Here is a 25,955-nt window from a genome sequence, read left to right on the forward strand (position 1 = left end):
TAGAAATCTCCTTTCTCACATTTGTCTTAGTAGAGCTTTGATCCATGACCTACACCAGCTGCTGCTCTGGTCCCTTCTCAGCCCCCATGGGAAAACAGAATGATTTCTGCTTTAATTGAAAAGAACAGATTATTAATTTATTTTGTTGATCCATCAGGACTTTGACTTTTTTGTCTCCTTGATACATAAACATAAGCAAAAAAAGAATCAACATGTTTTGGCTCCAGATTCCTCCTTAAACAAATACATTAATTGAGTTAAAAACCACACAGTATATTTTCAAAGCAATAGTATCAAATCAGTTGCTGTTCTTTCTATCCCAGGGCAGAGTTGTACACCATAATAGCAGATAATATTCATTTATTGCTAAAGAATAAAAAGACAGACACACAGTTCTTTATATAAATGAAAATTTTCATATATTAAGAGTATATGTCATCTTGTAAGACTGAAGTGGTCAGGGAAGGAATCAGTCTATGTTCATGTTATTATTTTCTCTCTTTTATTCCTCTTTCCCACCAAAAAATTTTTAAACAAGTCTAATAAAGTCAACATGGTAACTGGGCAAGACCCTTACTGTGGGCTTCTAATACTGCCAACATGATTTACAAATTCATTTCATGTTTGAATATAATTTTGAAAATGTTTTGCTGTTGAAAAAATACATCTATATGACATAATTTGTTCTTTGAAATCAATAAGAAGCTCCTTTCAAAACAGTTGCTGCTCAGGAGCAAAGGAACACACACTATATAATGAGATTTACCTGTATCTATATGCTGTGCAGAAAAGAAGAAAAAGAAACATGTTTTCATTCTTTTGGCACAACATAAAAAAATACTAAGTATATTCTTATGATAATTTGCATGTTTAATAACATCTGTCCACACATTGTGGTAGCAGTCAGTATCATATTTAGGTTTACAAACTCTATTGTATCTTTATAGTACTGTATCTGACATCAATAAATGACACAGCAAAACAAACCAAATGGCAAATTTCAAATTTTACAGGCATTCATTAAAATATATGTGAATTTAAATCAGTCTAAATGAGACTGGTTATGCTAGGCATTAGACAATAAAGGTAAAGAGCTCTTTACAAGATGACAGATGTTAAGTTTTTGGGTCTTATTACCCAAGTTATAAACTGGAAGTGTTATACTAATAACACGGGATTTTTCTTTATTTGTTTTTTAGTTTGTGGGAATTTATTTCACTTGAAGAAAGTGTGTAGAATTCTTTTTTTCAAACGAGCTTTTTTCTTCTTTTTTCATTTTTAAAATCTAGAAGTAACAGCTGACAGTCCAAAACTAATTAAAGTGATTTAGTAGATAAATTAGATTAAACTTGTCTTGGTTCGTTTACCTGCAGCTCATCCATTGTGATACTTTTTAGCAGTTTTTTTTACCAAATGTATGTAGTAAAAACCAGAAAAGCAATTACATTTTCCAACCTGAAATCCATCAGCACTGAGGCTGTTAGGAAGAAAATACCTGAGGTGTGACTCAGGGTAAAACGTGGTTCAATGAGGAAAAATCAGACTGCACTAACATGCAGAATGAACCTTTGATAATCATTAGATGCCATAAGCTAAAAGAGCAAGTGCTATTTATCCTGGGCCATGTTCATGTAAACATACTTTGATTTTATCTCTCTTTCAGTGTGCTTTGAGATTGTGTTTCTGAAAGAATACTCCAGCACTGCTACTGCTATAAGCTGCGTCTGAGCTATGCTAAATGCGTTTCAGCCTTGGTTTTCCTCCCATATTAATTTTTCAAGTATAATTGCAAAAAAGAATTTCATAGATGGCTATTTATAGCCAAGTATGTATTACTAGAGCTGATGGGGACTATGTATGTAAAAGCAGCAGTAAATGCGATTTCAGTATTGTTTTATTCACCGCTTTCCTGTTTTTATTATCATGAGAATAGTGCAATATTAGTGGCAGAGCTGTGATATTTCTGTAAGGCTGTTTTACAATTGCAGTTGCTTGTCAGACTGGGAAAAAATTATAGACAATGTATTCAGCAGTAGTGCAAGTAGTTATCAAAATGAAACTTAACCCTGTCAAAGATTTTAAATAAAATTTCCCATCCTAAAGTACTATGACATATTAAAAAAGGAATTGCTTGTAACTGTATTTTGTTATGTAATAGCAGACCTCAGAAGAGCCTCCAGTCTACATATTGTATCTGGAAGCAAAGAATTAAAATTGTTACTTGAGCTGCTTGTTAACCAAAAAACTGAATTCATGTTAATTCATGGTGCAGTCTCCTCATATTCATCTTGACATGTGCCACTGAGGAAGTTAACATGATGTGATTTATTTTGTTTTTGCAATGACTCCTAGAGATATTATTTATCTTCTCTGCTTCTCCTTTCCCATCCCCTGCATTGCATTTGACCAAGCCTGTCATTCTGAAATGACCGTTCAGAGTTTGTTGGAAGAAAAGAACAGATGACATACAAACAAGTCTGTCAAAGAAGAAGTGATACCTCCTTTTTCTAATCTAGAATTATTGTTCTGAATTCTGTTGCTTCAGATTTTCAGATCTTTTTTTAGAAATTCTTGCAGGTGCCAGTCAATGAGGATCTTACGTTTATTTTGAAAGCTCCATGTTCAACCTCAGGTCTGTGTGCAGATGTATACTTCCCAGCTATGGTTTCCAGTATACAAGGCTGAGTAAGGAGCTTTACCTGCTTTTCAGAGCTATAAATGGCTGTTTTCTAAAAATGACAGCAAGCTGCTTTGCTGTACAATCTAGATGGTCTGGAAGTATGTTTTCTAGAACAGTGTTGTGGTTAACCCCAGCCGGCAGCTAAATCACACACAGTCACTCACTCACTCCCAGTTGGATGGAAAAGAGAATCAGAAGGGTAAAAGTGACAAACATTGTTTTAATCGCAAGTCCAAAACATAGCACCATACAGCTACTGTGACAAAAATTACCTTTATCCCATCCAAAAACAGTATAGTAATGCTATTTATATTTACTGTGAAACATCAAATGTTTAAAACTGAAACAATAACATTACAAACAGTAATAACAATAGAAGTACTCAACTTCATGAAGTAGCCCATGAATTTCTAACGAGCATGACAAAAGACTGGCATGTAGATCAACTAATGCTATTCTAGACTATCAGTTAATTTTAACTATATAAAAGCAAATGTAAGCTTTTTGGATTTTCATAATACCCTTCAATACGTTAGGCTAATATAATAAGTTAGTGTAAAATGGATGAAAATTTGCAATTTAATATGTACCAGCCATAGATGAGTGATAAGTGGAACAGAGGAGGAAATAGTGGTGCCAAACAGCTGGGTTATTTTGATAACAGTACATTAAACTGTAGGTTTATTTTGCTACATCAGTAATATTAGATACCAAAGTTACACTCAAGAGCATTTGAGTTTTGAACCTATACTGCAAATTCACTGCTGTTGCAGCACGGACATCTGCCGTTTCGAGTAAAACAAATGTTGCTCATCTCTTTTGGATATAATCAGTACTTTGTAAGGTACTCTAAGGTCAAAAATAGAAATACACCAGCTGAAAAGCTGGAAGCACCCTTGGCTTTCCATTAGTGAGGGCAGCAGTCTTTCTAGCTCTGATAGTCTGAGATCTCTGAAATCGCATAATCCTGATTATCATTTTTCCTCATGGATTCCTGTCTGCCTTGGTATGATTTTGATTTTAGCCACTGAAAAACAGTTAAAGATAAATCTAAAGTCAATATCAGACCTGAGGTAAGGTATTAATCCCTAAATCTTGGAGCTGATGAGAATGCAAGTTCTGAAATCATGATGGATGAATGGAAAAAAAGAATCAGAATTACTTACTTTTAAAAGAAAGGCATTATTTAATTCATTTTTTCTTATTCTGATGCTGAATCAAATTGAATATTTTCACAGAATGTAATGAAAAGTTAGTGTTTGCATCTCAGGTGTGTTCACCTGTCCAGTCTGACAAATTGTTTGTATCTTAGCTCACTGTATTAAATCTTACTGATTTCCCATCTTCGTGTGTAGCAGTGAAGAAATATTCCGGTGGAATATAGAGGCAGATTTATTTCAACTTTAATGAAATAAACACCTAACACAATACTCTTTGGTTTTTTTTACAAGTTATCTATGATTTTATTAAAAAGGGGAATTCAGACTAATTGTCACAGCAACATCATGAGCGTTATTTGAAATGATCTTGCAGTTTGCTGGGGCAAAATAACAGCTGATGTGTGAACGTTAAACCTCTAATTGAGATGTAATAAATCCCATAAAATTATTATTTGTGGCTTGCCAAAGAAGATGTACGAATTGATAGACAAGCAAATGTCAAGTGCAATACAAAGTTATTTGTCCAGGGACTTCGTGTCCTTGTGTGTCACTCATTTCTGTTTGTACAAAGCATTGATCCAAGTCAGAAAGGGAGAGAAAAGAACACTCTTACTAATTCCAGGCTATGTAGTTTTCAACAGCTTAAGCAGACAATTGTTTCACTCCCCTTTAATCATAAATTAGTTATCTGAGCCCTTGTATTGATGTGGATTCTTTATGTGTTATCTAGATACCGATATCTTCTTCTGAATTGCGGTTCCATATGGTCATATGAAGTGAAGAGTAAGTTTGTACAACACGATTTATACTTCTGACATAACCAGTTGGCTATGATCTAAGCAGTTCACTCAAGTGAAACAATTTCTTTTATGTGTTTTAGGTTTATGTCTGCATCTCCTATTTAAACTTTTGGCCAGAAAATTTCCCTTTTAAGACAAATATAAAGAAAATGTAGATTATTTCAGATATCTTCTCCTAGTTGTTGGAAGCAGCATATAAAAATGTGCAGTGCCAAAAAGTAATAAATCATGAAGAATAATGTAAACGACTACAAGCAAAAAAAGTTACTGTCTGCACAGTGTGTTTCATCAACAGTTTTTAAGCCTTGTTTGGGAAACGAGTTCTGCAGCTGTGAAAAAAAAAAAAAACAGGAGTTTGATTTTTTTCTTCTAATTTTAATTTGGAACATTAAAAAGAAAATGTGATTGTTACTAGGACCTAGTATTTTGAGATTACTATCATTATAAACTCATTATGTTTTTTCCAAATTTGAGCCATCTGGTTCTTCAGTCTTGAGAAATTCATCATATTTCCACACCCAATACTCCACAATCTGGAAAACCTAGATGATCTGAGGAGTGTCCTGAAGTGTAGTTTTTTCTTCTCCTGCGTTGGAGACCAGGGGATCTGAAGACTTCTAGATCCTAAGTAAAGAAGTGGGAACTCTGACTTAGTTGACAGCACAGACTCCCAATATTCCAAGTTCTGTTTTGAGTTCCTGAGGAAACTGAGATCAACATCCTACTTTGCCACTTTTTAGGACAGATGTTGAAGGAGGAGAGCCTAAGAAGTCAGTCTCAGACATACCGTAGTTTTACAAAATCATGTTTTATTTGTAATTATTTTTATCCCCTTTTACATTTGGTAGTGCAGTTGTCCTTCCACCAGAGAGGACAAGTTCTTCTGGTGATGTAAATCAGTACCTAAGTGTCTCTTAACTCAAACATCATTCTGTTCTATGAGTTTAGCTGTGATATTTATACGCAGGAAAGTGTGTGTATTATGATGTGCTTTCTTCTCAGACTCTCCATATGTACTAACGTAAGCAGGAGTATTTTGGCAAGGGGATCTACTATTCAAATGTATCTATTTCTCATATATCATCTCCTTTTACTTTGGCCTTACTTCCAAAATATGGAAAATACAGTAAATTGTAGAAAGGAAGAATTGCTCCTCTCCTATCTTTTTCATAGCTGACTTGACTGGAAGACGGTCCTTATTTTACATTACATTAGAGTCTTAAATGGAATATTTCAGATTCACTGTCTGTGCTGCAAAGATTTCAATATCAGCTTCCCAGTGCTGATTCTTTGTAATTACTGCACAGCTGTAAAACAGGTCTTATAATGGAAAACTACTAGAATTATAACATTTTCCCCCTAAGAATATGATCAAAGTCAACCCACTACATGAGAAAATCATTGGCAACAATGAAGGAAATAGTTTAAAAAAAAAAACATGAGAGAATGCCACACATTACATTAAGGTAGATAACTAATTGAAAATGAAATACAAGATTAATTCTCTAGCTCAACAATTACTAAAAATTACTGAAGTTAAATTTACCTCTTTTGAAGATGGATATCTCTAATAAGTTGTATCCTGTATGTGATAAGTAATCTTTTTTTAATTTAGTGTTTTTTCCCGTTATACTTGCTTAGACTTCTGGCCCTCAAAACACAATAACAGTAAAGAACAAAAGGGTTTTTTAAACAATTCAACAATACAGTGAAGGAGACTTGGATGTGGTTTTTAAGACAGAACTTTCTGTCATTTCTCTACATCCTCTGGGCATACAACTTAAAAATCTGTGCAGTGCAGTAAGGCCTCTATCACCGGAAAACTTGACAGTGTCTTCAAATAAGCTCTATTTGAGTGACTGTAGCAGCATCAGATCTTGAGATGAAAGGTTGTTTCTTTAGAGATGTAAAAGTGAGTGGGAATCAACCTAGTTTAATTAAAACTTTTCTGTGAAATACATTATTTGGATTTCACGATTTGTTGATGCTCTAAACAGCTCTGGATCTTTTGCTTTGCTTTGTACAGTGCAATCTTCAAGGAGATCTATCTCAGTGAGTTAGTAGATCAAGTAGGTGGTTATACTTTGAGACCAGATTAGAACTCTGTGGCTTACTCACAAAGTGTGAGCCCCTTTTATTTCCACAGTAGCCTCCTGCTTTTGTCTTTAGAACAAACCACCTTGTAGTAGCGCAAGTGCAATTAACTTCTGAACGGAGGAAAAAAGGAAAAAGCATACTGAAACAATATTTTAGGGGCTTGTTGTCCTGATTCAATGAGAAATTCTCTAACATAGTCATGTTCTATGCTTTTATTACCACATAACCTTCATACATCTTCTAGTTTGTATTTCTTGCATCAGAGAGGATAAAACAACTTTTTAATAGTTCCTGTGGGTTTTTGTAATGAAGCCAGGCAGGTTTGAGATCTGCGGCTGCTCACATGCTCTGCATTAGAAATTCTCTTTTGAGTTGTGTTCAGGTACAAGTATTCCTTTAGTTTATGACAAATGTTACTGTACTTGTTTTGTTTTGTTGCCTGGAAGAGAACATATTTTCCTCTTAGCATCCTTTCTAGAAATATCCATGCATACAAGAAGGTGTTTCTTAAATGTCGGCAAATGCTGGAAAATAAGTTGTCATTTGTTTTCTAGCATTTTTGTCATTTAACATCCTGTGTTCTCCAAACTTTATTCTGGTGGAGTAGCTTAGCCATCTGGATTTGAATTATTTTCAAGAAGTTTTGCTTGTCATGAAACTAATGTGTTTGAATTCTGCAGTAGGGTGGGGAGAAAAGGAAATTTTTGTGTACTTTTCTGTAAGATAAAATCTGTTCTTGCATTGACTACCCTGTTATTCATTTAACCATGCATATTTACAAGCTAATGCTGTAAATCAAATCAACAACCTGTTTGAGTAGACCTACTTACACCAATACAAAGGGGTTTACAGTAGTGCTAAAATCTATTCTGTACAGCTTTAAAAAAAAGTAAATTACATTAGATGGTGTGTGATGCTTCGCTGAAATCAATAGGTACATGATATTTTGCAGTAACTGGAAAGTTGTATCAGCAAGGCTTCTGAAATAAGAACTTTCGGTCTGAAGTAACCACTTGGCAGGCTCCCAGGTAAGCCAGAACCCAGAGTTAAAATACTGTTTTCCTTTTGTTCCAGAGAGAACAAAACAAAACATGAAAGGAATCTTTGTCTGAAGTCATGCTTCATAGAACATAAAACATTGTATTAGAACAAAGTAATTCTTTGTATAGATGAAAATCAGATCTGCACTGTGAAGAAGTTAAAATAAAAAGGGATGAAAACAGTTCTCTTCAAGAAAGGTGGTTTCCTAGGTTTGTTGAAACTCTCATAGATCTTCATATTACCTTTGGGTCTGAATTTAGGCAGGCATTTTTGGGTGGGCAGAGATGGATTTGGGGATGTCAGTATTTATAGCTGTACTGCAGACTCCTTCAGACTCTAAACAAAGCTTGGCCAATGATTCCTTAGAAAAGCAGTGTCTTCCTCCCTTTCTTCCTTCTCAGCAGACATTTACATTGACTTAAAACGCAGCAGCTATGACAAGGTAGTACGTTTCTTTTTCTACTGCTGCTTCTAGCAGCTTTTCACAGAAACCACACCTGCAGTACCTCTGCGACCAAAACCATGCCACACAAAAAACAAAACACACAAAAAATATTGATCATCTATTATCTGGTGCCAACCACATGAGAAATCAGCCTGCAGTGTTATCCAGATGGGAGATTCCTCTTAAACTGACTTAAATATGATGCACACTGGAAAGAAAATGAATATTCATCCAAATTAAACTTTTCCAGCCAATTACTTGTCAAGTACTATTTCTTTCTGATACTTTGGCATAGGAATATTAGTTCATGTGTTCAAACAGCATTGCAGAGAATAAAATTTAACTTATCTGGCAGAAATCAAATTAAAGTGACTGAAAATACATTAATATCTCATAAAGTGAAAAGACAGCCTTAGAATTTTGATAAACATAAGAATTACAAATGCACAAATAAAATATATACACATTTAACCAAGAATTATTCTAAAACAACAGAAAATTAAGTTATGGGTCACATTTATTTGTGTAACCAAACAATTCTCATTATACTGAGTAATATATAATCTCTAGTACATCAGTATGTTATAAAAAGTCAGATTTTCTAAGCTTATTCCAATACTGTCTTTCTTCCTCTTGAAAACCAATACTTTTTCCATTCACTCCTTTTACCAGTTCATTAGTCTTGAATCAAAAGTGTGAAAGCTAACATTCAAACAGACCTTCTGTGGTACTTTACAGAACAAATACATTAATGAGTGAATTTCAAAAGATTTTTACAAGTCCTTCATTGCTTCATTATAATTTGCCACAATATGTGTCACAAAGACCTTAAAAGCAACTAACTTTTCAACATCAAATATAGTAGTGCATTATGACAATTCCAGTGTAAATCATAGTTTGATATTTGAAGCCTACCTTAGAATTTTTCCTGTAATTAGTAAAATACACATGAAGTACTTTTTTTTAATAGATGAAACTTGGTGTTTTTGAGGGAAGATCGTATTTCCTGTCAAATATGTTGAGTGTGAACAAAATCTTAGTTAACAGCTTCCTATTCAAATTCAGAAAAAGAGTTTATGCATCAATTTGAATGCAGGTGCTGAAATACATCTGATTAGGTACTACTATCAATTAGAAACATTTTTTTCACATCAAAAAGGCACTTAGCAGCAAAGTAATAAATTTTGGAGATTAAACCAATCAAACAGGGAAAGGTAAATGACTGGGTTGTTTTCAAAACTACTAAATAGGTAGTAAGATACTAATTTTGTTTGCAGATTTGGACTGACAACAACTAGATTGTTTTGAATTTTTTTCAACACCCACATTATTTACTATTTTTCATACCTTTTGTTGATGTACTGCTTCATACCTGTTTTCACCTATATTGAACTGGATATGAATGAATAGTTTTCGTCTTTTTCTTTCTCATGTCAGTTTCTTCCGCTTACTTACACATTTTGTTTTACTTTGCGTGTCTATCTACTTTGCGTGTAATATCCATAAAAAATAGCATAATTTAATAACTATGCAGCATCCCTCAGTTGGACCTTTTAGCATGCTTCATGGTCATTAACTGAATAAGCTTCATCATATCCTGTGAGACAGGTAATTTTCTTCCTTTTATAGATAGAACATGGCTGGAAATAATGAATTCTCATCTGCGGTAAACCAATGAATTTACAGATTTACTGATGTACAGCAACTGAAGGCCTAGGCAAAAAAAAGGGGATTTTTTCCCTCCTAAAATGTAAGATCAGAAGAGGACTCATAAAATGAATAATGCCAAAATCATAGGGTGGTTTGGGTTGGAAAGGACTTTAAAGATCATCTAGTTCCAACCCCCCTGTCATGCGAAGGAACATCTTCCACTGGATCAGGTTGCTGAAAGCCTGATCCAACATGGTCTTCAACGTCTCCAGGGGTGGGATGTCCACTGCATCTCTGGACAACTTCTTCCACTGCCTCACGACCTTCACAGTAAGAAATTTCTTCCTAATATCTAATCTAAATCTATTCTCTTTCAGTTTAAAGCCCCTCATCCTATCACTGCACTCCCTGATAAGAAGCCCCTCTCCAGCTTTCCTGTAGGCCTCCTTTAAGTACAGGAAGGCTGCTATAAGGTCTCCAAGAAGCCTTCTCTTCTCTAGGCTGAAAAATCCCAACTTCCTCAACCTGTCCTCATATGGAAGGTTCCCAGCACTGTGATCATCTTCATGGTCCTCCTCTGGACTCACTCTAGTAGATCCATGTCCTCCCTACACTGATGACCCCAGAACTGAACACAGTACTCCAGGTGAGGTTTCATGGGAGTAGAATCACCTCCCTCAACCTGCTGGTCACAATTCTTTTGATGCAACCTAGGGTACAGTTGGCTTTCTGGGCTCGAATGAGAAAATAATCTCTTCTCATAACTCCATTTTCCAAAGTATATGAACATCAAACTGCTTTACTCTGTTTCATTTTGTCAGACACATTGCTACCTCTTGAACTTCTCAGTATTTAAGGAATGCTAAAACTATAAACATATAAAATATTTTTCCTCAAATAATAACATAATCATGTTGGGTTGATCTACTTATTCCAACGCAGCTGCCAAAAGAGGAAGGTAACATAAGGTGATGACAATTGCTATATGTTTCAGAAAATATTGAATCATTAATACACTTTATGTTATGCATATTTATCTTCTGTTATGCACTCTTAGCAGTAATACAGAAAGCAGAAGAAGTCACACAAAAATCATCACCTGGATCAGACCAGTAGGTCATCTAGCTCAATATCTGAACAAAATTATTCACAAATATTTTCAAAGTGATTTAAAAAAAACAGGACAACTGTGATTTTTCTCCAGGTATGTTACTTGAGTTTCCACCAGTCATTGAGAAGAGGGTTTCCTGAGCTTTGGTTCCATTACACTTGCTGGTGAGGTGGGCTAGTTTCTCTGTGGTTTTTCTTAACTTTTCATTATTTTTTATAAATATTTCTGATTTACCTAATGTCTTGTGGCAATAAATTATCAAAACCAAATATGCATTCTGTGAAAAGTTGTTAAGAATTTCCTTTCGGTTTTCATGTCTATGACTTGACAGCATCACTGATTGCCCTTAGTTTTTGTGTTACAAGACATATTTTTTCCTTGTTGAATAGGCCTGCTTTATTTCTCGGTCTGGAAGCCATACCATCCCTCTGATCATCCCTGCTTCTGCTGTGATTCATCGTACCTTTGCAGAGGCATCTTACCAGGCTGCTTGGAAAATTCAGAAGAGACCTTTAATAGCATCATCTGCTTAATTTTCCAAGAATTTTTTAAACTCTTTCCATCTAATACTGCTCTACTTATATGACAGTTTCCTTCAATGCAAATGAAATCATGTCCTGATCCTAAGGATTGCTAATGTGACCCATTGCCTCTCAGTGCTTCCTCTGATTTCTTCACAATTAAATATACTGTCTTCCTGCCACTCAAAGCCCCTAGCAATCTGCAAAGTAAGAGATTAAGTCAGTGATCTGAATTCAGATCTCCCAGCTGACAGCAGAGAGCACTATAAACAAGGCACAAGGCTGGCCTGATAAAGAAAAACTTATGCATTTTATTCCATAAGGGATTTTTGTAGGAGTTCAGTTACAGCAAGCAGAAGACTTAGGTGCATTGAAACAAACGAATGAAAGCAACAAGGGTGAAATTTATTTTGTTTCATATTTTATTGTCTGGAAACAGCTGAACTCACCTAATCAATTATTTCGTAGACTTCTAAAGTTACAGTGGTTGAGGAAATAGTTATTTTATTTCTGTACTGTTGTAGGTGTGTGTGATGCTCTATGAAATACCCAAGTAAGATTTTATATGCACCAGACATAATCCCTAGGAATTTTCTGAATCATATTTATTTCCCTTTGATTTTCTTCCCACCATGAACATGAGATAAAAAAAAGTATTGCTCTCAGGTAGTTAAATTTGGTTCCCTGGGTTATCCATGAGACAGATAGCATGAGATGGATAGAGCAAGTCACTTACTTATCAATCCCTTGATAGTGCTGCTAAACAGATCTTTTGCCTGCTGGGTACACTTTGATTCTTGGTAATATGGAAAAGGTTTGCTACACTGGTCAGCAGATCCCTGAGTCCCTCAGTGCTTCTACTATATTCTTTGAGAGATGGAAAAGAACAGTCTTAAGTTTCAGATCTCTGTCATAGGAGGTTTACCATGGTAATTGAAAATACAAATACCAAATTCAGAGCTTAAGCCTAGGCTAAATATTCTGACGTCCTGTTCAGTTCACATCACTGACATTTCAACTCAGAACTACTGCGTTATCTTTTTTCACTTAAGGAAAATGCTGCAGCATGTCTTCTAGTTCTGATGCACAGACATCAAGAGAGAGAATTATTCATCTAACTTCAGATATTGCCAATGTAGGTGTCTAGAGCTAAACTAGTGACCCTCAAGTTCTTTTTTAGCAAGTGGAGAGAAATATGTGTGGTTTTGTCATGATTTGTCTCACCTTTTTAAATATTTGTTACAAGTTTGGGAGAATCACACTGTAGGATGACTCATTTCTCTTAATTTTCAAAAATGACTGAGGACTTTCAATGCAGTTATTTACCCTGTAGACTGTAGACAGCTTGGTCAGGTGTTTGGTTGGATCTCTCCTACCAGAAGATGAATGACTTACTTTCATTTCTAGGGTTTCATGTGGTTATTTTCTCCCTGATACTCACCCTTACTATTAGAAGTGTTACTTATTTCTCATTTGAATTTGTTTAGTGATGCCTGGTGCAGTTGATGAGTCTTACTATCTTCAAGATTTCAAAACATATTTTTAATAGAATTCTACAGAATTTATTAGAATTCAGTACTAAACCAAACTTGTCACAAAAAAAAAAAGCAAACAATGCAGAGAGATAACTGGAGATCAGAGTGGATACAGACTGATTCCCGTTTACTAGAAGCGGAAAACTGTATTCCTCCCCTTAGTGCTGTCTATTTTCTGACTAAGAAAAGGTCAAGTAGATCATAATAGATGCTTCTTAACATTTTCTCCACATTTTCTTGATATACTATGTATTATTGTGAAAATTGTAGTCGATAATATCCCAGATAAGATACTTGTTTCAGTAGAAAATTTGAACCTTCCATTAAAATATAACTCTTAGCAATATGTGCTGTTCAGGGAATACAAGACCCAACTTTGTAGTGCCTGTTCTGAATTTTTGCAGGTATTGTATCTTGAAATACTTTTAGTCTCAAATTTTACCCTTAAAACATTGGAATTTTTTATCTCTTCCTGTATAACTGAGACCTGCAAAACTGTTAAATTACTTATAGTTGATTGTGCCGTACAGAGTCTTTTTCATATATTAATTTTGTGTAAGGTTGTATTATGTTACTTCCTGACCATTCATGTATATAAGTATCTGAAGATGAAGATTATATAGGGATACGGACATTTGTTTGATCAATGTAGGTTTTAGATACATATATATCCTAAAAAAATACAGTTTGACGACTAAAATTCATTAAGCCATCTTGCTTATTGAAACAAGGACTTACTCTGAGTCTAAAAGAATTGTATGGCTTTGAGAATTATTGTTTAGTTGATATTATGTAGTAATACATTTCTAACTATTATTAGTTTTATCACTATGTTCTGTTGCTGTAGTGTCACATTTGTCATTGTTTAGTTGTAGTAATGGATAATATCTCAAAAAGTTACTTTCTGCTCAGAGACCTTAAATGTAGGTCAAAGAATCATAATGCAATTCCTTTGCAGAAATACTCCATACTACAGAACTGCTATGCTGGTGAAACAATTACATTCCCTTTCCTTCTTGTGGGGGATGTGATTGTTAAGTCCTTACGGCCCTTCTGTTTTCCCTTGCACAGTGATCTCCAAACTATTTTTATTACGCACCCCATCAGTAAAAGATTTTTGAGGACACCCCACTAAGGCATGTGCATTTATGTATTGATAAATCATAGAATCATAGAATCACCAGGTTGGAAGAGACCCATTGGATCATCGAGTCCAACCATTCCTATCAAACACATTCCTATCCAACACGTGGATGACTCAGCACGTCATCCACCTGTCCCTTAAACACCTCCAGGGAAGATGACTCAACCACCTCCCTGGGTAGCCTGTTCCAGTGCCCAATGACCCTTTCCATGAAATTTTTTTTCCTAATGTCCAGTCTGAACCTCCCCTGGTGGAGCTTGAGGCCATTACCCCTTGTCCTGTCAGCTCTCACTTGGGAGAAGAGGCCAGCACCCTCCTCTCCAAAACCTCCTTTTAGGTGGTTGTAGAGAGCAATGAGGTCATCCCTCAGCCTCCTCTTATCCAGGCTAAACACCCCCAGCTCTCTCAGCTGCTCCTCATAAGGCCTGTTCTCCAGCCCCTTCACCAGCTTCGTTGCTCTTCTCTGGACTCGCTCCAGAGCCTCAACATCCTTCTTGTGGTGAGGGGCCCAGAACACACATATACGGCTGCACTTCTGATATTTTTCCTCCTGCACCTCAGTGAATTGTTGTGCATATCCCCTGGGGTGTATGCACTCTACTTGGAGATCACTGTGCCAGTGGAACAGTTCCTCTGGATCATGGACAGAGCTGACAGTGTTAGATAGTGGCCCCTGGACAGAACATAGTAACCTTTTCTTCTGTTAGCCTATCCTGTGAAATAAATGAAGTACAAAATTACTTATTACCAGCAACCATCTTAAAATATGAATATCTGTAAATATTACTAGAAACAGTGTAAAATACTCTCATACTGTGGTAAAATTTTATGTGCATTTGTAGCTGGCATCGGTGGTATTTCTGTTACTGGGTTATAGTAACAGAAATAGGTTCAGCGTATGCCCTCTTTGGCTCAGATTCATGGAATCTACCATTTTGCAGACATGCTTGGTGGAGTGTGGGACTTTAATTCCTGCTAGTCCTGGGCTGTATCAAAAGAAGCATGGCCAGCAGGTCAAGGGAAGTGATTCTGCCCCTTTATTCCTCTCTTGTGAGACCTCATCGGGGGTACTGTGGCAAGTTCTGGAATCCTCAATGTATGAAGGATACAGAACTGTTGGAACAGGTCCAGAGAAGGGCTACAAAGACAATCAGAGGGCTGGAGCACTTCTCATAGGAGGACAGGCTGAGAGAGTTGGGGTTATTTATCCTGGAGAAGAGAAGGCTCCCAGGAGATCTTATAGTGACCTTCCAGTACCTGAAAGGAGCATACAAGAAAGCTGGGGAGGGGCTTGTGGTGAGAGGAAGAGAGGCAACGGGTATAAACTGGAGAAGGGCAGATTTAGACTAGATATTAGGAAGAATTTCTTCACCATGAGAGTTGTGAGACACTGGAACAGGTTCCTCGGAGAAGTTGTGGCTGCTCCATCCCTGGAGGTGTTCAAGGCCAGGTTGAATGGGACTTTGGGTAACCCAATCTAGCAGGATGTCTCTGCACATGGCAGGGGGGTTGGAACTAGGTGATTTTTAAGGTCCCTTCCAAACCTAACTATTCTATGATTGCATGATTCTATGATTTTTAAGGTCCCTTCCAAACCTAACTATTCTATGATTCTATGATTCTAATGCACAGTTTAGTGGAATGAGGGATATGGAAAAAGAGACTCCAGACAAGCAACACTACCAGTACATTTCTACCTGTGTATTTAATGGCAACCCAAGATTTTAGACTCAGTACACAGATTCAAAGAACTACGTCAAGGAGAAACAATGAATTTTTCACAACCATGTTCTGTTTTAGTATAGGTTCTGCTTGTAGATATACGCATTTTCTCTATTTTTTCCTAAAAGTTACTTTTTTTCCCAAGTTTTTTTCACCATGTATGGGTGTTTCTTTCAAGGCAACTATTTTGTTAATTTTGAGAAAGAGTTTACAGTAATCATCTTTGAGTATTATGCATGCATGCTAAATATAATTTGAAATGTCCTTCTGTGTCTGTGAGAACAAATGATATGTATGAAATAAAAAAAAAAACCAGTTTAGGATGCTTAATGATTTCTTATGGTGCATAGAATGTCACCTTTTTTAGTTAAAGAACAAATTTACAAAAGATAAAATTACAAACTAGTAAAGATATTTCTCTGCTATTCAAGCACCTCATCTAGCTTGTGAAGCTTGCAAATTAGCTTTCCAGCAAAACAGAGGAGAGTGCTCTAGAGAGTGTCAAGGGTATATTTTGCTGATGAGAGGATGTTCTGCCAGAACATGTTCCCTGAGGCTGAGAAGGTCTTTCCTGCAGGGTCTGGGGATATTCAAACCTTTCCTTTCCCTGCAGTACAGCTGACCATGACCTGTTTCAGTACCTCTCAACTGTTTAATTGGAATGCTTCACAGTTGATTCCTCTTGCAGGTTAGGAGATTTTCACAGTGTCTTTTGCTTAAGAAGCCTTTGGTGCTTTCTTTGCTTCTTTGGGCTACCAGTAGAGGTTTGGGTTCATAGAATCACAGAATCATAGAATCATCATGTTGGAAAAGACCACTTGGGTCATCGAGTCCAACCATTCCTATTAACCACTAAACAACATCCCTGAGCACATCGTCTACCCATCTTTAAAATACCTCCAGGAATGGTGACTCAACCACCTCCTTGAGCAGCCTGTTCCAGTGCCCAATGACCCTTTCTGTGAAAAATTTTTTCCTGATGTCCAGTCTGAACCTACCCTGGTGCAGCTTAAAGCCATTCTCCCTTGTTCTATTACCCATCACTTGGGAGAAGAGGTCAGCACCCTCCTCTCTACAACCTCCTTTTAAGTGGTGGTAGAGAGCAATGAGGTCTCCCCTCAGCCTCCTCTTCTCCAGGCTAAACACCCCCAGCTCTCTCAGCCGCTCCTCATAAGGCCTGTTCTCCAGCCCCCTCACCAGCTTTGTTGCTCTTCTCTGGACTCTCTCCAGAGCCTCAACATCCTTCTTGTGGTGAGGGGCCCAGAACTGAACACAGTTTTCAAGGAGCGGTCTCACCAGTGCCGAGTACAGAGGGAGGATAACCTCCCTGGACCTGCTGGTCACGCCGTTTCTGATACAAGCCAAGATGCCATTGGCCTTCTTGGCCACCTGGGCACACTGCTGGCTCATGTTCAGTCGCTGTCAACCAACACCCCCAGGTCCCTCTCCTCCAGGCAGCTTTCTAGACAGACTTCTCCTAGTCTGTAGCACTGCATAGGGTTGTTGTGCCCCAAGTGAAGGACCCGGCATTTGGCCTTGTTAAACCTCATGCCATTGGACCCTGCCCAGCGGTCCAGCCTGTTCAGATCCCTTTGCAGAGCCTCCCTACCCTCCAGCAGATCGACACTCCCACCCAGCTTAGTGTTGTCTGCAAACTTGCTAAGGGTGCACTCGATGCCTTCATCCAGATCATTGATGAAGACATTGAACAGGGCTGGACCCAGCACCGAGCCCTGGGGAACCCCACTTGTCACTGGCCTCCAGCTGGATTTCACACCATTTCCCACCACTCTCTGGGCCCGGCCATCCAACCAGTTTTCCACCCAGGAGAGTGTGCTCCTGTCCAGACCAGAGGCTGACAGTTTCCGAAGCAGAACGCTGTGAGCAACTGTGTCAAAGGCTTTACTGAAGTCCAGGAAGATACATCCACAGCCTTTCCCTCATCCAGTAGTTGAGTCACTTTGTCATAGAAGGTGATCAGGTTAGTTTGGCAAGACCTGCCCTTTGTGAACCCATGTTGACTGGGCCTGATCACGCAGTTCTCTTGCATGTGCTTCATGATAGCACTCAAGATCACCTGTTCCATGACTTTCCCTGGCACTGAGGTCAGACTGATAGGCCTGTAGTTCCATCTGATCCACATTGCAGATAATCGATCTCTGAGTGAAGATGAAAGCTCTGAAGGAGATACCCATTGTTCAGTTTTCTTCTACTTAGGCCCTTCATCCAAGGAGAGGACTGTACTCAGGTTTCTGAAAGCACAATATTTGAAGAATAAAAATTAATGTCTGCACAGACCTTCTCTGTGAAAGATCATAGAATCATCAAATCGCTGAGATTGGAAGGGTTCTTTTGAAATCATCTGGTCCAGAGCAGGGTCACCGTGAGCAAGTTTCTCACAATCACATCCAGACAGGTTTTGAAAATCTCCAAGGACTGAGACTTGACAAACCTGTCTGGGTAACCTCTGCAGGTGTTTGACCACTCTCACAGTAAAAAAGTGGTTTCATCTGTTCAGGTGAAATTTCCTAGGTTTTGAGTTTTTCCCTTTCTCTGTAAGAGGGCTCTACCAAAAAAAAAAGCTTGGTTCCCTCTTCTCCATCCCCCTCAACCAGGTATTTATAGCCATTGATAATGTCCATGTAAGCCTGCTCTTCTCTAGCCTGAGGAACCTTGGCTCTATAGGTCTTTCCTCATGTGAAAGAGGCTCAAATCTCTTAATCATGTTTGTGGCCCTGCACCTGACTAACTAGATCTGCTAGTACTGTTTCCCTTGAAAGTAGGAATTTAATTAGAAAAGTGGCATTCTTGTAATTGCATAGGTCTGCTTACGATTTGCAGTGCCTTTGACCTTTACCTCACTCTCCAAGGGAATTTTTTGATCCTATAGTTTTTTTCATTTTCTCCCACAATCCTATTTTTTCCAGGCCTGCCATTCTAGAAACATAACTTTCCATTGCTTTCCATCCTGTCTTTCTTTTGCTTTTAGGTTGTAGTGGGGTTTTTTTGGAATGAATGCCCTTCAACATATGTTTGTTTAACTAGGGGTTTCATTTTTTTCTTCTTAAGTGCAATAAAAGTGGCAGGGAATAAACCATAGGGAGAATTCACAAGCAAACAAAAAATTAAAGCGAACAAAACTTTTGAAAAACAATTTAAGTACTAGTTTTGCCTATGTGCAATTATCAGTCACAAATCCATTGCATAGTTTTAGTTAATTAAATTAAAAATTTATTTACAAAAACAGTACCTGAACCCAGACTACTTTTCTTGTTGTTCATTCCTTATTTATATCCCTGCTGATGAATCTGGACACTCTTCAAGGAGCATTGTTTTACTAGGATGCTTAAGGCATCAGGAAGAATTCTGTCTAATCTCAATTATTTTTACTATACTTTTTTTGCACTTGAGTGCTATTACTATCACAGCTACAAGGGAAAAATACCCAGAATCATAATGACAAAGGTAATTAACACAATAAATGTTGCAAAGTTAAGCCTTAATCATTGAAGTTTTCTGTTGTAATTAGAAAAGTAGCGTAGAGGAAAAAATGTACATACTGCTGAATAGCATCCTCACTATAATTTCAAACCTAGAACGTTAGAATATCCTCAAAATGAAAAAAAAAATCTGTGTTACTTATCTACATCTATAAACCAAAAGTATTTCACTAGGATGTCATAGGACAAATGTTCTGCATGAAAACACCTGTAAAGGTGAAAATTTGGGACAATCTTTTGAACTTTATTGCACCTTCTAGCAGTAGTCTGCATGGTAATATGCAGATGCTCAAACATTTTCTTTTTCTGCGTATTTAACATGAATGTTTGAAAGTAAATAAATTTATATGCATGCTCTGTGAATAATTTAGTTGTTTATACCTTTCACAGGTGTTCAGAAGAGTAGATATTTTTAAACATACTTTGTTGACTATATTGTATTTTATTACTTTATTTTTGAATAAATTAATAAAATTAGCTTTTTGTTATTCCTTTCAGACACAACACTTTTTTTTCCATCCTTTACTGGAAATTCTTATTTGGAACTACCTTCTCTGACATCTGTATCTGAGACGAAGACTGCACCTGGGCAGGAAACAAGCAATCTGACAACTCTGTACTTGACAGTGAAAACAACTGCTCTACATGGCACGATTCTTTACAGTAAGTACCAGTGATACTTGAAGCTAAGTATCACTTTTAGCTCCTTCAGATCCTTATTAACTTTAGTGTACATCAGCTGGCACTTCCTATTCAGCAGCAAAATGAGTCATTAAAATGCAGTACAAGCCCATTGGTATTCTAATGCATGATGCATTATAAAATTTGAACCATCCTTCTTTGTGTTCCTCTGGAAAGTTCTTTAATTTATGACTCATTAAGCAAAACATAACTTACAACTGAAAACGCTGCTCCCTGAAAAGAAAGAACAGAGTAAGCATATGACTCCAGTAGTGTTACAGCTAAAATATGAATATTGAAGAAGTTTTGAACAATTTATTATAGAGAAAAAGCTACTCCTTAGTGGGGTTGTGACTTACATTTTATAATTTTGATCTCAGTTTCAAAGATTTTTTCACTGCCAGAAGTATCTTAAGTTCTGAAAATTTATCATATATCAGAGTATTTACTGTGATTTCATACTTCAGAGGATTTTTTTGTGGTCCCCAGAGAGTATGCTTGTAAACTTGGTTGTACGCTTTTTAATATGATATAAGAATGTTTCTACTTGTCTGCATATTTCATTCCTCAGTGCATAGCATGAATTTCTGAGACAGTATGGTTTTCATTAGTCATCAAAAAAGACAAGATTTTCTGCTAGCTGAATATTTTGTTACGTATTTGGCCTTGTAATTTCTATCCACACAGAAAACCTGGAAGGTAAGGTGATTTTTAACTTAATCCAGGAAGAGCTAGAAAAATGTGTTTGCACAATCCATGTGATTTACTCCACAAACACAAAATCATTAGGAACATTCTCTTTTCATAGAATCATAGAATAAGAGAATCACTAGGTTGGAAAAGACCCACTGGATCATTGAGTCCAACCATTCCTATCGATCACTAAACCATGTCCCTCAGCACCTCGCTGAGTTCACTGTAGCTTCCTAGGGTTTTTCTACACAAAGAAACCTTGTTGAATTAACAAAAATTATTTTGATTATCTTTTGTCATTTCAACATTACTCATAAAATCACAGAATGGATTGTGTCAGAAGGGGCCTTAAAAGATCATCTAGTTCCAACCTCCCGGCCATGGGCAGGGACGCCTTCCACTAAATCAAGTTGCTTATAGCCTTATCCAGCCTGGCCCTGAACGCCTCCAGGGATTGACTTCCCTGGGTATCCTGTTCCAGTGCCTCACCACCCTCTTAGTAAAAAATTTCTTCTTTGTATTTACCTGCATTGTGTAAATATTTATAAGCCAGGGTTAAAAGTACTATAAGCTTCACAGCATTATTTAATTATATCTTTTATTATCACCTGTATAATTCTTTCTTAGATGTAAAACACAGCAGCCCCATACTGAACACTTATCTTTACTGTGTTTTCAAAATGCTGTCTCAAATCTTTTCTGTTGGACTGTTGCTGCAGCTGCCCAAGCCACGTGGCTGCAGAATTTACTAAGAATAACGGCTAAGCGGAGATGTGGCATTTCTTTATGTTGAAATGTTTTGTACTTGTTAGTTATATCAATTTCAATAGGAGTGATTTCTCTTTCAAGAAGAATTCAAGGACAGTCCCAGGAAGTATTTTGAATATATTTAGCATTTAATAGTTTTGTTTGCCACAGCACTGCAAACTAGCTGGCTTCTAAACAAAGATAAAGTAAAGCTTGCTGTCTGCCTGTGAGCCCCACTAAGTATGTCTGTTAAAGAAAAAAAAAAGAAAAATATAACATAGAAGTTTCTCTGTTCTGTCTCTGAAGAAAGGGTGTTTTCTGAAATCCTGGATAAGGGCACTGTACTCCTACAACCAGATCCAAATTGGCTTCTATCGTTACCTGCTGGAAAAGGTTTTGATCTGAAAGTAGTAAATTTACAAAGCTGGAGAAGGATGATGTTTGGAGGAGCTTTGAAATGAGTTTGCATTGCTAGATGTTGTTTGCCCAGTTTACAACTCAACTATTTTAGATGTAATAAGTTTGCTTATCTTTGCAGACATCAACTATGCAACATTTGTAACTGAAAATATAATTCTGATTCTTTCAATATCTATGCTTTCTCATAATTACACACAAATAAAAGATACTTGCTTATCCCTTATGTTTCATGCAGAAATTACACAAAGGTGAATGGTATACCCTCTCCTTTTTGTTTCCATTCAGCTACACAAGGCAGAGTTACAACCTAAGCTTTAGTTAGCACCAGGTGTTCCATACTTTTATTTACAATGCTTACTTAAAATGAAATGCATTGAAAAGCATATTAAAATTTATAATTTTTTCAGGACATGTCCCTGCCTTTTCTTTTTAGGTTTCTGCAATTGTCAAGCGGGAGCTAGCATGTATTTGGAATTAATGGGCTTCTTAAAGTAGTTTTGAGAATCAGAAATTAGTGCTATCTTGAGTTTTCACACTGTGATAGAAATCTATGTGGTCTATGGAATTTCTGCTTTGCTGCTTATGTGTTGAGAATTGTTCTGAGAAACCTAGAAATGGTCACATTTTATGTTTCATTCTGGCCAACTGGTATGATAAGGCAGGTAATCTACACATAATTATAAAGTTTCACACGTGGTTGAGTACTTTGCATAGACAGAGGTCAAAGGTTTAAGCATCTTAGGCAACATGGGTTGAAACATGCAGACTAGCTCAGGATAATGTATTGAGAGTTTAGATGCAGCTGAAATGATGCTGTGTAAAGAAGAGAGGGTGTGAATGCTTCCTTTGGGTACGGAGGTAGAACACCGCTGTGGACATAATTGATAATTTCCTCAATTTCCTCCTTAATTTCATTCTCTGTATCCCAGTGAATATGCTTCTACCATTGTTTTTGTCAAAGAAAATACACTGATGTAACAAAAAAATAGTTTCCTTATGCCTAATTCAGTTACAGAGATACAAATACTGGATAATTCTAGGGATATTTTGATGTTAATTTGAATTTAATCAGTGCATAATAATCCCCACTGAATTAAACCACCAGTTTAAAAAATTCAAAAACATACCAAATATATTCAAAATGCTGCTGCCCCAAAATAAATTCTGTAGTCTTTCTCAGATTATACCCTTATAGATGAAAATTTCTGCTTTTGAAAATCAGAGAAAATATTAATGTTCCTAAATTGCGGTTAATCAGAGAAGTTATTTTCATGTGTTCATGTACACAAAATCTTTCAGCAGCAAAAGTAGAAAGTGATAGTTTTTTCTATCACTAAACTTGAAATTTAAAATCTGGTAGCCTGTTATGAAGCTTAGAGAAATCACGCATCACAGAAAATCTCAAACTGACAATGAGAAAAAAAATATTTTTAAACTACAATCGTTAAAGTGATTCTGTGGTTTTTAGTTTTCTAGCTCTGTCGGAGTAACAGGTGTACATTTGGAACAAAAGTCTTTTATTTTAAAAGTAAGGAAAAATAATGTTGGGAAGAGAAGAACTCAGAGAATTTTTTTGCGCAAGGGTGTTTCATAAAACCAAGCTAGTGCCACTAGTTAACTAGCTAAATATTATCATATTAAAAGCATTTTTTAAAGGGAAAACTAATGTAAGGACACTTCCTATCTCTTTCACTCTTTTCATTTCAAAGGAAATTCTGTGGAAGTAGGAGTGGCTGGAGGGCTTCTGTTCCTGCTCACCACACTGCCAGAAGTCCTTACATAGAATTCAATGGAAATAGCCCTTTTCAGATTTTTTTTTTAAATGGAAGTGATTTCGGTATTATAATTTTGCTTGGTTAACCACAGAATTTTAAGAATTCTAGGAGAAAAAAATGAAGCTATATTGGAAGGGTTTGCACGGAATGCTCCCGTCATGGTTAACCCAGAAGGTTTTTTGTTCTGTATGTCAACCTTAGGTTTACCTCTTTATACATTTCTGGAGCATGTAAATTACTTTTAACATATATAAATTATTTGCCTAGCCTTTATTCGATTTATTATGCTTTACTTCCATTTTAACCTTCTTCAGTAACATATGTAAGATATTTCAAATGTAATATTCCATTTTTTCTAGAACTTACATCTAAGAAACTGTTGAGATTCACAAGAATATTTTGCCTCCAACAGTTAAGTTAAAAATTGAAAGGTACATTTTCATAATATGCAGGAATAGTACAAGAGAATTTGTCATCTCTGTTTCAGTAATAACGCCCATTTCATTTATTTTCCCACATATCTTAGCAAAGATACTTACTTTTCAGACCAGAACATTTCTACACAGGTGTATAAATTTAATTCTCTGATATGTGTAGAATAATTACCTATGAAAATAAAGACTAAAAAACATTCTCAAGATAAAATATATTTATGTCTTAACTTCTTTTTACTGCCCTCCTTAATATTTATACTTACTGAGTATACTTGTCTTACTCGTTGAACTCCTTCAAGCTGCTTAGTGATTACTGTTGGGTTTGTATAACGTTTCAACTAAAATCTGCAGGTCTGTATTTTTTTGCTGTCTGAACCCCTGACTCTTTTAGGAAAATACACATGGCAGGTAAGGTTGATCATCTCATAGCAGGTCATGCTCTTGAAATAAAGCTACATCTTAAGAACAGCAACATATAAGAGACCATGAGCAGCAGCAGAACAGAAGTAAAATCAGTATTTAAGGATAACATTTAAGCAAGCTGTACTGTCTGAGCAAGCCTTTGAATTTCCACCACCTGGGTAAAGACGACTGTAATAAGGGAAGGGAAATGAATATGTGCCATGAGATTCAAGCTGTGACAAATGAGTACACTTTCTTTTGTTATGAAGAAAAGATTTATAAATGCCTTTTCAATCCTTTTTGAAAAGAAATGGGAATATGTCACAGAAATGCATATTCTTTAAGGATTTAGAGGAGAGAGCTGACTTGTTACCTGGTGGTAATTAATAGCAATTCTAAAGAAGCTGCAGTTCTCAGTGAATTTCTATCTTTCTGTAAGTGCTGTTAATTGAAGTGTGTATCTGGATCTTCAGTGGGGAAAAAAAGATGTTTCTTTTTTTTTTTTTCAATACAGCTAAAAGGCATTGGTTGGTTCTCCTGTTTACAAAAGAGGCACAGGGATATAAATCAGCTGACAAAAGGATATAAATGGAAAATACCATATTTCTTAACTACAGAATGTCTAGAGCTTTGGAGGGTATTAGTTTTTTTCTTTATAGGAATTACAGGAACAGTAGAACAAGTTATGATTTTAATGCTAGCACTGATCTCCTCTGAAGCATATCTATCTACCAGAATCTAAACTATTCAGATTTTTTAAGTTCAGTTTTCTTATTAAAGAATATACATAGATCTGAACGTCTTAATTTTCCTAGATGTAAGAAATAAGGGTTCAATAGATATATTACACATGGTATTTTCTATTTTTTTTTTTAATTTTTTTTTTTTTACAGCATTCTACCAAGCTGAGGATAACCTTAGTTTAAGTATAAGAAATTGCCTTTCTGCATACCAATATCTCATTAGTTTGGTGGATAAATAAAACCATCAGGCATTATCATCTGAAGAAATGGACACTGCCTAAAAAACATGTTGTTAACTTTCAGAAAATCAAGTTACTTAGAAAAGGCTTAGCTGAAAAGTTAGAAAATTGGTTCTGCTTTAGCTCAAACCAGAACAAATTGTTTACACCCTCTTCTACTCCATGTCATTTTCATCTTAGTACTTCTCCAGTTCATATTAGGGGAGATTCTGGAGTATATTTCATGTTATCTGAACAGAGATTTCTAAAAGTACACAAATTAATTCTTCCCTCTCTAACCACTGGTAATAGAAACTCCATAGACCAATTTCCTAAGATAAAGAAATCTGATCAAAGATGTTTAAAGCTTTTAAGTTAGTCATGCCTCAGAATATTGATCTTCACTCACTTTAATTTGCAATGTGATATACTTCCA

At 36.3% G+C, this 25,955-nt stretch overlaps 1 protein-coding gene across 3 annotated transcripts in view; it reads left to right on the top strand.

Annotated features, from left to right (window-relative positions):
* EYS (eyes shut homolog) overlaps nucleotides 1-25,955 on the top strand; it is a 774,985-nt gene that overhangs the window by 590,599 nt on the left and 158,431 nt on the right. For all 3 annotated transcript variants that reach the window (XM_069851470.1, XM_069851468.1, XM_069851469.1), the window contains one exon: nucleotides 19,905-20,069. In XM_069851470.1, the coding sequence (XP_069707571.1) occupies nucleotides 19,905-20,069 (165 nt within the window). The remainder of the gene's footprint in view (nucleotides 1-19,904; nucleotides 20,070-25,955) is intronic.

This window comes from Phaenicophaeus curvirostris, chromosome 2, assembly GCF_032191515.1.
Source record: "Phaenicophaeus curvirostris isolate KB17595 chromosome 2, BPBGC_Pcur_1.0, whole genome shotgun sequence".
NCBI lineage: Eukaryota > Metazoa > Chordata > Aves > Cuculiformes > Cuculidae > Phaenicophaeus > Phaenicophaeus curvirostris.